This window comes from Anas platyrhynchos, chromosome 22 (assembly GCF_047663525.1).
Source record: "Anas platyrhynchos isolate ZD024472 breed Pekin duck chromosome 22, IASCAAS_PekinDuck_T2T, whole genome shotgun sequence".
NCBI classification, from domain to species: Eukaryota; Metazoa; Chordata; class Aves; order Anseriformes; family Anatidae; genus Anas; species Anas platyrhynchos.
The window spans coordinates 743,049-755,230 of NC_092608.1; the positions used below are offsets into that span (position 1 = coordinate 743,049).

The 12,182-nt window shown below is 42.5% G+C and overlaps 2 protein-coding genes across 3 annotated transcripts in view; one reads left to right on the plus strand and one right to left on the minus strand.

Annotated features, from left to right (window-relative positions):
• On the plus strand, positions 1-8,151 carry KBP (probable glutamate receptor; the record flags this gene model as incomplete). Its single annotated transcript, NM_001310390.1, is given in 10 exon segments — positions 1-99; positions 2,131-2,162; positions 2,801-2,860; positions 3,399-3,578; positions 4,439-4,665; positions 5,362-5,459; positions 5,986-6,203; positions 6,500-6,725; positions 7,163-7,410; positions 7,955-8,151. Coding segments are annotated over 10 exon segments (1,464 nt in total). The 5' UTR covers positions 1-26.
• Positions 7,739-12,182, minus strand: part of PANK4 (pantothenate kinase 4 (inactive)) — a 24,003-nt gene continuing 19,559 nt past the window's right edge. Inside the window, exons 16-19 of one of the 2 annotated variants that reach the window (XM_027443155.3) lie at positions 11,831-11,938; positions 11,278-11,378; positions 10,657-10,725; positions 7,739-10,092 (exon numbers count right to left, since the gene is read on the minus strand). In XM_027443155.3, the coding sequence (XP_027298956.1) occupies positions 9,879-10,092; positions 10,657-10,725; positions 11,278-11,378; positions 11,831-11,938 (492 nt within the window). In that variant the 3' untranslated portion in view covers positions 7,739-9,878. The remainder of the gene's footprint in view (positions 10,093-10,656; positions 10,726-11,277; positions 11,379-11,830; positions 11,939-12,182) is intronic. The other variant, XM_027443156.3, reaches the window with a different exon arrangement.

Consider the following 12,182-nt stretch of genomic DNA (forward strand, 5'->3'; position numbering starts at 1 on the left):
TCTAGACAGTGACTATTTCTGCTCCAATGGACAAAGGACAACACTTTGTGTTCTTTGTGCTTACAACTGTGCTGCTCCTGAGAGAATCAAGCCATGCAGGTGAGAATATTTGGCCAACAATGCTGGCTGCGTCCAAATCTGATTTTTTTTTGTTCTTCACAGTCTGATAATTCTCTCGTTCTTTGACGACTAGTGCTAGATTAAGCCTGTATCTTAATCTATATGCAAAAAGGGAAATATGGGTGGAGGACATAAAGGCACGGGTGTTAGCCTGGACAGGGAGGACAGGGTAGAAAATCGGGGTGAGGCAGTTCTTAACAGTGCTACAAGCCATTTCTCATGAAGTCAGGCAGAGTCATCTCCCATCAGAAGGCTGTTCATGCTCAGAATAGAAGGGGTAAGGGCAAGGCTGATTTTTGCAGCCTCAGTAGCTTCCTGCCTTCAGGGCAGTAGTTTCAAGCCTTTAGGGGACAAGATTTGGAGGGATGAGTCCCTTTTATTTGCGTTATGTTTTTGTAGATCCTCACAACGAGGACCTGGCTGCTGAGAAGTGTCACTGCCATGAACTTTGGGTTAGCACTTGGGTTAGTGCTGCAACTCGATTACTTATGGTCCTTTCAGGAGCCCTTACAATGGGGCTTTGAACAGCTGCATCCAGTGCCGCTGTGGGGGAGCTGAAGCCCTCAGTACAGCCTGTTTTCTTCCAAGAAACCCTAGCAGGCCTTCAAAAAGGAGCCTCAAATGGCTTTTACTGGCTCTAATGAGTTTCTGAAGGGAGACAAGAAAACTCCTTTGTGAAGATTTCCAGCTCCCGTGGAGAACTGTAGTGGAGAGGGAAAAAGCAGTTTTTGTTTTAACAATAATGTAGAGTTCAGCACAAGACAAGAAAATGCAAAACCAGAGAATGAATAATACATAATGAATGAATATGTTGTTATATTTAATGAAAAACTCACAGCTTTTGCTTGGAAGAGCAAGAACACCCTCAATTTTTTGTTTTCTCTTGAGGGATTTTTGGCCTTTGTACTGTGTGTTCTTTGATTGCGAGGAGCAATGTGCACATTCCAGAAAAACATCCTGGGCAATTAATAAGCCATATAGTGGCTGTGGTTTTAATTCTGCATCACAATTATTACAGCGTTCTTCTGAGTTTTATGAGAAACGAGGCTGTGGATCAAATAATTTAACAGGATTTATTAAAAGGGCAGAGAGCAGAACCAGAAACTCAACTAACCCCATTAGTGATACTTCTACAGGTGGATTTTTACCAAATAGGAAAGTATCAGTGCCTTTGTTTTACAAATGGGAAACAGAGGCACGAGAAGAAGTAACATAAAACAGGTCAATGGCAGATCTGACAACAGGCAGGGTGTTGTTCACTGCAGGCTGCACTGTCTCTCATCACGTTTAAACTCTCAGCTGTATTTACTTCCCTTACTGCATAGGATGCAGAGAAGAGGCGAAACAGGGCAGACTTGCAGACCCTTCTCTAGTGCAGTACCTGTTGGTTCCTGGTTTTGGTCCTGATCCTTGTGGAGCTTTGAATTTTCACAGGAAGGAAAGAGTCGGAGTGCTTCTAATTCTGGGGGGAATGCAAGAGGATGAGCTAGAGAAGGGTTTCTACCCCTGTAGTTGCAAGACAGTCTGCTTTGACAGGAAGAACCTCTCGTTATTAGGGGAAGGGAAGAATTAGAAACGCCAGTGCCTTGGAGTGTAATGCTGATGAGCTTCTGCTTTTCCTTAGGGTTACAGGCAGAGTTTTGCAGGAATTAGGGAGGAATCTTAGCTGTGTGAAGTAGCAGAACTGCTGGCTTTTCGACTTGTCTAGAGGGCAGGTCTGAAAAATCCATCCTTCAAAGTGTGAAGACCAGAATAATAAAGTTACAGTCAGAATCCTCTGAAGCCTGAGTCTGGTGGTGTACATTTCTGCTTCTGTTTGCTTCACACTAATACTGTGCTGTGAAAGAGGAAACAAACTTGGCAAAATTGGTGTGAGTCAGCTGTGCTGTGAGCTTCTGAGCTAAGGGTAGTCATTCTGTTTAAGTGCAACATGAAATGAGTTTATGAAACTTCACTCTTAAGGAACCGTAAAATATAAATGCTGCAAGGAGTTATTTTGTTGTTTTTCAGGAGCGATGAGGAATGATGCTGCTGCGAGTAAGGTACGTCCAATTCACTGGTGCAGAGCTATGAGTGAAGTTGTTTGTGAGAAAGTGTTTTAAATGCAGAAGTAGATGTGACAGTGTGCAAGGCTTTTCATCTGTGACGGGCAGGCGGCTTTCCTGGCAAAAGCTTTAGCTGTTTTGAAGTGGTACTGATCAGAAAGCACCTTGAGTTGTGTAAGGTTGGGAGATGCACTCCTGAATTGTGTGCCTATGCAGAGGCGAAGTTTTGTCTCCTTTCCTCAACATCTCAGGTTTCCTACTGTTCTGTCTCCTGCAATTGCTCTCTAATGAGGCCTTAATTGGCTGCTAGCTGTTTTGTCAGCAACATAAATTGATCTATCTTTCAGAAGACTGTATGCACCGTGTATCTGAAGAATTGCGACAGCATCTAAAGTGATGTTTTATTTGCACAAAGTACACTGATAACATGCAGTAAAGCAAAACATTTGTGATTTATTAATTACTGTCATGGAACAGCAATTCCTGAAGAAGGTAGAGTAGTGGTGAGGTGACCTGCTGCAGCTCAGGGGAGCAGATTTCTAGATGATTTAACTCACACACACACAGTAATGTAAACCCTAGCTAAGTGGGGCCAATTCTGGGAAATCCAATTAATTCTTCACTTTTATTTGTAGGACACTGACTTGAGGGGACCAGAAGAGAATCTTCCAACTTTGACTGTCACAACAATCCTGGTAAGGCAGTTACATGATACTTACAGTGGCTGGGAGGTAGCTGCAATTATATCATTATTAGATATATTATACATATCAGACATTTGCCCAAATTAAAAACATGTAATTAAAAAATGGGGGGAAAAAAAGAGAAAAAAAAAAAAGGAAAGATTCATTGACGCAGTCAGGATCATTCAGAAGAAGCAACACCAGCAGATTTTCTGATTCTGCTGTCAGACACTAGCACGTAACTCTCAACTGATGGGCCAAAGGTAATGTATTTGGGTGTTTAGCCTGTGAAGAGGGCATCGCTCGTTTATGTAGTACATGTGCTGTGCAAAATGCAGCTGCCCTTCCTGGAGCTGTATTCTTTTACTAGCAGTGGCACATGACTCCTGTGAATATCTTTCAAGACTGGAAATGTTTTCCTCCTGATAATGTGGACAGAGGTCTTTGTGGAGAGTTTTTTTTTTGGGGGGGGAAAAAAGGGTTAATTCATAGTCAATTGCATGCTGCAGACTGGTGGCATGTAATTGTGTGCATTTCCCTCTCTATGCAGGAAGATCCCTACGTCATGGTGAGAAGGGCAGAGTTGGAGGGGTACTGCATTGACCTGCTGAAAGCTCTTGCTTCAATGCTTCACTTCAGCTACAAGGTGAAGGTGGTGGGAGATGGGAAGTACGGCGCCGTCTCTTCCAATGGAAACTGGACAGGGATGATTGGAGAGATTTTGAGACAGGTAATTTTCATCGTATGTTTGTGAAAACTGCAGCTCTAACAGGAAAGAGACCAAAGGGCTGGGCTGGCACAGCTCTTCATTAGAATTTCCTTGGGGACTGAGCAACTTGGAGTTGTTCTGCCTGTTGTGTAGAACTGATGGACAGAAAGACTTGTAGCTGGTTTTGTCCTACAGATACTGACACTACAAAACAAGGAGACAATGGCCATAGTAGAAATCATTGTAACAAGGCACTCCTGCTGCAGTTCTTGTCTTGTTTCAGAGACTGCCCTGGTGCCTTTGTAATCTGAGAGGCTGCACGAGACATTGTAGCTCTGTAATGAAACAAAGGCTTTAAGGAAGAGGTACCTTGTACTTAAGCTCTAGGCCAAACCTGTCTCTTCTGAAATGTAACCCCTCAGACTATCCAAATAGCTGCTTGAACCTGCTTTTTATCCATGGGGTACCACTCCCTTCAGCCAGCATTCTGCCAGCTTTTGGGAACACTTGAATCGAATTCTCTTTGCTCCTCTGAACTCAGTAACATGTCCTGTCAGCCACGTAGGTGCTGCAGCCAGAAAAAGAAAGGAACGTGCCTTCTGTTTTTTGTAAACAAACCCACTGTAGTTCATGGTGCACAGCCTCAGCTTGTTTGGATCGTAGGAAACCAGAGGCCCCAGACACCAGCGAGCCCCCCACTATGAACAGTGAAAAATGGAAAGCTGTCCTCTGGAGCTCGGTCAAAGCCCACAGCTGTCCAGTGAGACAGAGAAGCTGTTTGCCATGTAGATATCTGCCCACTCAGCCTGGGAAGTGTTCTATTTGAGTGCAGAAATCATCAGGTAGGTTGGATAGTTGATAGTATTTTTTTCATCTTACAGGAAGCAGACATTGCAGTGGCTCCCCTAACAGTCACATCAGCCAGGGAAGAGGTAGTCTCCTTCACCACGCCATTCCTGCAGACTGGGATTGGAATCTTGCTTCGAAAGGACACCATGTCGCAGGAGATGTCTTTCTTCCACTTCCTGGCACCTTTCAGTAAGGAGACCTGGACCGGTCTCCTATTTGCTTATATTCTGACGTGCTTCTGCCTCTTTCTTGTTGCCAGGTATAAACACATGTCACAGGTTTTCCTCAAAAGTTGACTGTTTTCCCAGCTATGAGGAGATCTTGGTTTTAGAGAAAGTACAAGTTGCTAAAGGCCTGTGTGTTTGTACTTCAGCTTTTCTTCCTCACTTTTTTTGAAGTTGTTTTTTACTGTGACCACGTTCCTACGTGTTCTCTCTCCTGGTGTTTTTATGCACTCAGTCCTGCACTGACTGTGGTGGAAGGAATTCTTCCCCTCCCTCCTCTTCTGAGGAGATTCAGCTTTCTCCCACCTTTCTTGATTATGCTGCGCTAAGGCTCTCTGCTGCTGCAGTCTTGAACAGAAGCTCTGGTGCTGCTTTTCAAGTTCTATGCGTAGTCTTTTATAGATAAGCATTCCTTCCAAGGAGCGGCTTTCTTCTTACGCTAAAGAACAGAGCCAGTGTTGCCTCTTAGGTGGGTCAGGGAGACTAGATGCAGTGGTTCAAGAAGGGATCTGGCAAACCTGTAAGAGGAGCCTCCTGAGCTTTTACTGTTGTGAAATACTTGAGGCACTGAGCAGGAACACCTTTCTCTGTACTGGTTAAACTGGACCACAAGTGAAGAAGGACTTACCATGGAAGGAAAGGGCATTTCTGGGCTAGCTGCACTGCTGCATGTCATGCTACAGGGTAATTTTTTCCTGACTGTCTGGTTTTATCCCATCATTTCCCCACAGGCTGAGCCCCTGCGAATGGAACGAGCCCAAGAATGAAGAGAATCACTTCACCTTCTTAAACAGCCTCTGGTTTGGAGCAGGAGCACTCGCGCTGCAAGGTGAGCTGAGAGGAATGCAGCAGAGGAGCCCTGGGAGCAGAATATTTTTGTAAGCTGCTTGCTTATCCAGCCCTCATCTGTCTGTAACGCCGGGTGCTGGATGGCTGGGTGCTGCTGAGGGGAAGGACATTGCAGCAGGGACACTCGGCAGTACTCAAACTCTCAGCTGCAGTTTGAGACTTGTTGGAGTTGTACAGGTGGCTGGCTGCAGCTGAGGACTTCTTTTTCCTGCTGTAACGCTTATTCTGGGGAAAGTCAAGCTAACCTTCGCCCTGATGCTGTAGAGTGGAGGCTTTTTATTGCCTCTGGCCACTAATGCTGCTTCAGCTCTCTGCGCAGTGTGTGGTGTTGGTGCTGTTCAGCCACTGAGGGCTTTTCAGGCCTGTGCATTTCCTAGGTAGCTGCAGGGCAAGTTTTGCAGTTTGGCCTTTATTTAAAAAGAAGTCTTGTGCCGGCTTTAACACGAGCTGTCTCTCTCACTGTACATCACCTCCGTTGCTTTTTATCGGCTCCTCTGGTCGCGCAGGTGTCACCCCTCGGCCCAAAGCTCTTTCTGTGCGGGTCATTGCCGCCATCTGGTGGCTCTTCACCATAGCCTTGCTGGCTGCCTACATCGCCAACTTCACCGCGCTGCTGAGCTCCGGCAGCGAGCAGCTACCAATCCAGACTTTTGAAGATCTTGTGAAGCAAAGAAAGCTCGAGTTTGGGACGTTGGACGGCTCCTCCACCTTCTACTACTTCAAGGTGCAGAGAATCTGATTGCACACATACACACGTGCCTTAGGGCTGCTAAGCTGGGGCTGAGGTGCCTGTAAAAGTTATTTTTGAGGGGTGGTGGTGGGAAATAAATAATCCCTGTAAGATTTGAGAGGAAATCTGTGCCAGCTAGATGATAATTTTCATTACAGAGATGGCCCAAAAAGGGAAATGATTTATGTGCTCTTATTCTCCAAATTGTTTCACAATCTTTGCATATTTATCCAGAAGTGCTGCACATTTGTTTTACTCTTCAGTCTAACACTTGTTTTTTTGGGCTGCAGAACTCCAAGAATCCCATCCATCAGATGATCTATGAGTATATGGACAAGAGACGAGACCACGTTTTAGTCAAAACCTACCAGGAAGCAGTTCAACGCGTCATGGACTCAAACTACGCCTTCATTGGTGAATCAATCTCTCAAGACCTTGCAGCTGCCAGGCACTGCAATTTGATCAGAGCCCCTGAAGTTATCGGAGCCAGAGGATTTGGCATTGCCACAGCCCAGGGTTAGTCACAGTGCACCACTTCTGTCCCACTTCTCCACTTGGATTTCATGGATTTGAAATAGCAGACTGAGAGCAAACAGGCTGGCACAGCTAAGTCCTGAAACTCAGGAGCATTGTTTCCTTTATTTATTTACTTAGTTTTTAAGCCTTGGGCCCGGGAATGATGCAGAGCTCCTAAAGAAATTTTTCTGTGAGCTTGATTGCTTGTATTTGTTAAAGGACCTTCACTCCATTACTATTCTGCAAGTGCATACAACAGGAATCATTGCTATCTAAAAAAGCACTCAGCTTAGTCTGTGCTGTTCTGCAGAATGACCATTTCGTAGCTGGGAATCAGCACCCAGCTAACCCTGCTTGGTAGGGTAGCACCAGACTGCTTTAAAATGTTATAATATTCATGATCTGTCTTATACTCTTTTTCATTCTACTGCTGCTAGCATCCCCATGGACTAAGAAGCTCTCCATTGCGGTCCTCAAACTGCGTGAGTCAGGTGACCTTGACTACTTGCGGAACAAGTGGTGGGAGACCAGCTGCCTTCACAAAAGCAGAGAGCGATGGAGTCCTCTCCAGCCCCAGGCTCTCGGTGGACTCTTCCTTACTCTTGCAATTGGCCTCGCACTAGGAGTGATTGCAGCTGTGGTGGAGCTGTCAAATAAGAGCAGACACGCTGCTGGACACGTCAAGGTAGGTGATGGTCATCTCCTGTCTTCCCTCCTTGGATCCCTGCTGTTTAGCACGGACAAATTAGGTACCATTCTGCCCCACTGGGCAGAATACCAGCTTCCTTAACATCCCGATCTTGCTTTGTCTAAGGAAAGGAATGTAATGGGATCAAGGAGACTGCTAAGTATTCACTCTTTACATCTTTGAAACGTTGTAGCTTGGACTGTGTGATAGGCAGGTAGCCAAAACAGTATAAAAATAATAAAATGAAGCCTAAAATATTAAGTAGAAATATTTACTGTAATGCAGCCAAACTGCATTGCAACACTCTGAGTGTGTACAGAGGACAGTAAATCAATAACAAGTTTATTCTCAAGTATGGCTATTTTCAAGTCATTTGACAAGCAGGAACCCACATGTAAGTAAAACTGCACTGGTATCTGAATGTGCATTTTGGTGTTCTTGTTCTCCATCCATTGGAATGGATGGGCAGCGCACATTTTAAAAGTGGATTTTATGATGCAGAAGAACTCACCCCCTTGTTTTCTCCCCTTTTGTTTTTCAGAAGTCTTGTTGCTCCATTTTCACAGAAGAAATGTGCACTCGTCTACGTATAAAAGAAAATACAAGACAAAGCCAGGAGACTTCAGGAAGGGCTAATGCTTAAAAAATTGTTAAGGAATGGGTGTGTATTAGGGTTCTACCATATGTATTTCATAGGAACTACATCACTGTAGAAGGGTATTTTTCTGCAAGTCTAGAGTGTTAGTTTCCTAATCATAAACACACAGCACTTCTGGATTGGTGGTGGAGCTGGATTCAAAAGAAAACTAAGCAGCTGGGAGAAATTTAAATTGATGAAGGATGGAGTGCAACTGTTAAAAATTAAGGAAGGTTAAGATGGGGGAATCACACCTATGTTTAGTTTAGAAGTTTACTATGTAAGTGAATAAATGCCTATAGGAGTGAGGGAGTTAGGATAGGTTAACGTGATGCCTCTGTTTACTAATTACAGTATGAGGAACAATCTTGAAAATTAAAGCTCTCACCTGATTGTTCTAATCACAAACAACTGCTTCTTAAATATTTTAGTTACAGACTACTCTTCCCCTCTTCTAGGCAGATGATGGTCACTGTGAAGGTAATTTCTGAATCAGAAAGGACAGTACTGTTGCATAATCCCCCAAAATGCAGGACTTTACTGCATTCTCTGCAGTAGCCTAAAATCCAAGAAAGGGGATGATGCAATTAAGGAACTAGATTTAAGAAATGTCTGTTTCCCATCAGATGTTTCCTAGGTTGTCTTAGTTAACCTGATCAGGAAATATTTAGGAATAACAATTAAAATTCACCAGCATGAAATTTGGTAATCAGTCAATTAAAGGAAGTACAAACTTACTAAGCAAGGGCAAGTGAGTAATGGGTATTTTACATTATTCTCTTGCTGTCAAAGAAAAACAGTTGAACTTCATAGGGAAGTTAATTAGGAAACTGTTAAATACGCAACTGAAATAAGATGGTTTTCTTTTCAGAGGTGGAATGACTGATGCATGCACATGCTGGTTTGTAAATTCATGGTTAAATGACTGCATTTATGTACTGCACATCTGATGGGGTGGGAGGGAGCAAATTCATTTACTTGGAAGTGTTTTTTTAACTGTGCTGCATGAACGAAGAGACAAATTCACATCAGCTCTAGCATTAAATAAATGAAGAAAGCAGACACTAATCTGCCTTTTGATGGGGAAATAGCTGGGTGTTCCTGAATAAAGCATTACAGAGTCACTTGAAGCATAGTGTAGACTCTAAACTTCTGATAGCTGCCCAGAATTTAGTATAGGTGCAGCTTGCCACCCCTCTGTGGCAACAAGAACAAACAGTGGAAGTAGCAGGAGTTACGAGTTCTTCAAACTGCTGTAGTGCTGTTAAGTTATCGGCTATGTGCTCTCAAATCATGACACTTCTATTTTAAATGCAGCTTAAGCAATGGTGGTTAGAGTAGGAGGTGGATCAGTCCTTCAACCAACTTAACTACAGAGCATGAAACAGGTTGGGTAAGTTTAAAAGCTGACATGGAAAAATACAATGTCAGACTCACTTAGCACTTTAAAAACTATTTGGTATGTGCCATGGCATTACTGGCAGAGTAGGCAGAGATGTATAAAAAAAGGTTTCATTGACATTTAAATATATTTCTATATGAATGTCTCACAGAACAAAAAAATAAAGTCTCTTCATCACAAATACTGCAGCATTAAAATAAACACTTACCAAAATAAACAATGAGTGAGATATACATATATATATTTGAGTGTGTATACTATAGAGTGAATCATATTGTTGCTTTAAGTCACAAAAGCACAATATAAATATGGAATTTCCTGTGACCTCTTTTCCCTGTTGTAATAAAAATACATTCTTTACAGTTAAAGTAAAACTAGTGCAAGTCCATTCTGCTGCTCCTGTTCACCCTGTCAACCGGATCCATATCATTTACATGGCACTTCGTACTTAAAAATGACACTGAAGATTTTCCCTCCGAGACGATCGGCAAGCCAGGAGTTTTTGATAACAGCAAGCTTGAGGCTCTCGCACTTCAAAGCCGCGTAGTAATTCGTGTGGATGGCACGACCCATGCCTTCAATGATAACCAAGTCCGTCTTCCGTTCTCTGACCAGCACAGCCAGGCCTTTATCCAGGCGGCTGAAATGAGAGGTCTACTTAGAAGCAGTCATACTTACATATGCTACATATAAAGACTAGATGTTCTACGGGCTTTAGCTTTTATAGAAAAGGTGGTGGGGTATGGAATTACTGATGGCATTAAACAAGGAACACCTTAATCAAAGGAAATGGGATTGAAATGTAGTTTTAAAAGCTTCATCAAATGCATACAGAATTGGGCTTTCCCAGAAACCACAGGTTAAGTTCTCTCTGCAGTAGAGAAATATAAATAAAAAATAAATAAATAAACAACATGAAATGCTTCTTATGCTCAAGTGGATGTCTTGGTTGCACACAGTATGTTTTACATCAGCAATAATTAAGTTGCCCATGAAACTGACAACATGTAATTGCTGAACACCAAAATGAAACGTAAGCTGTAGAACAACTAGGAAGGCTTGATCAGTATCACAAGTCTGCAAATCCAGACTGAGCACCTCTTAACGATTTCTGTGAAGTGTGGCTGAGCTATTCCAGAGCACATGAGAAGTCTCTGTTTATCCTTCACCTGATGAAAACAAATTTGGTACTTTGCCAATATACCTTAGGTCTAGACACGGAGAACTTGAACCTGTCTGGACCAACAGCAGCTTCTCTTCCTTCAGTGCAGATCTTTATTTGAAAAAATATAAAAAATAAAAAGCGTTACATGGTCTGTCAAACATAGTCATGCAACTCTGGTAATAAGCCAGACAGTGAATAGTTGAGTGTACTTTGCAAAGGTTTCTTTTCCTGCTAGGACTCAGAAACATGTTTCCTTAAGCAACAGGTTATTTAGTTATATATAAAAGTGTGTGTGTGTGTGTATATATATATATATATATATATATATATATATATATATATAAAATATATTTATATATATATTCTCTACATAGAATAGTCTGTGCATGATGCATATTTTCCTCTATTCATTTTTAACATAAGTACAGGGGTTTAGTAGCTTGAGTCCTTATCAGGGATGACACTAGCAGGAGATAGAATGACGTGCCAACAAGAACCACTTTCTAGATTTTTTCACCTTAAGCTGATCATCCTCTGTATCTTACTTCCAGGTTGCAGAGTTCAGACAGCAATAAACACAAATAACAACTATGTGTGTTAGAAGAAACTTTTTTTTTTCCCTTTTGTATGCTACATAATGAAGACAGGTTATAGGCTTACTGAATAACTGGATCCATCGCTGCTATCCGCTCAGCAACAATCAGGGATTCACTGTAGGTGACATCGTTTAGGGCAGGGCCAGAGTTACAAGCCAATATAACCTGAGGCAAAGATGTCAGAGTAGTTCACTGATTAATGCAGGCAATACACGGTGTTAGAGCTTCTTGTTTGTTTAAAGATTGTCATTACCTGGCTAATAAAATAAAAGAGGCCTTGAGAGAGGAGAAGGCCTGAGAGGCCCAGTCCTCATTTCCCCCCACCCCTCCCAGGTTAACCAGCTACTTCAGGTCTTTTGACATCATAAACCCTGGCTTAGCACACTTAGATCTCCCAGAGTCTCCCTTTGCTCTGTTACATTTTGCAGTCTACTTAAAGTTAGACCTCAGAGTACCAGGGATTTGGGGCCTGAAGCTCATTGCCCTAAATTGGATCATTCTCAATTGAGGTGTGCTGAGCCAGTCTCACAAAGTGTACTGCTAGTAGGTATTTAACAAACCTTTTACCAATTACAGAAGCTCCATTATGTGCTGACTCTACAACAAAAACCACTTACCTCTGTCCCTCTAGAGAGGAGCTCTCTCACAAAAGGAAAGACTCCTAAAATTATGTCTATTCCACTGTTATCTGCGAAAATTAAGGCACATTTATGAGGGGGACCCTCCTGCAAGAGAACAAACAATTCATTCAGGCTTTAGCTCATAGTTCAGGTCATTAAATAGTTCGTGTTATTTAGAAACACTCATTTTAAGACACCAGGTTTTATACCCCTAATTGATTGGCAATTTTCATTATCTAGCAGCAGCGTAGCACTTCACCTACCTCTGATCTTAAGCAAAATCAGTTTCCCTAAGATTGTCTTTGCACAGTTATTTAAAACAACCTATAATTACTTCACTTAATTCGAG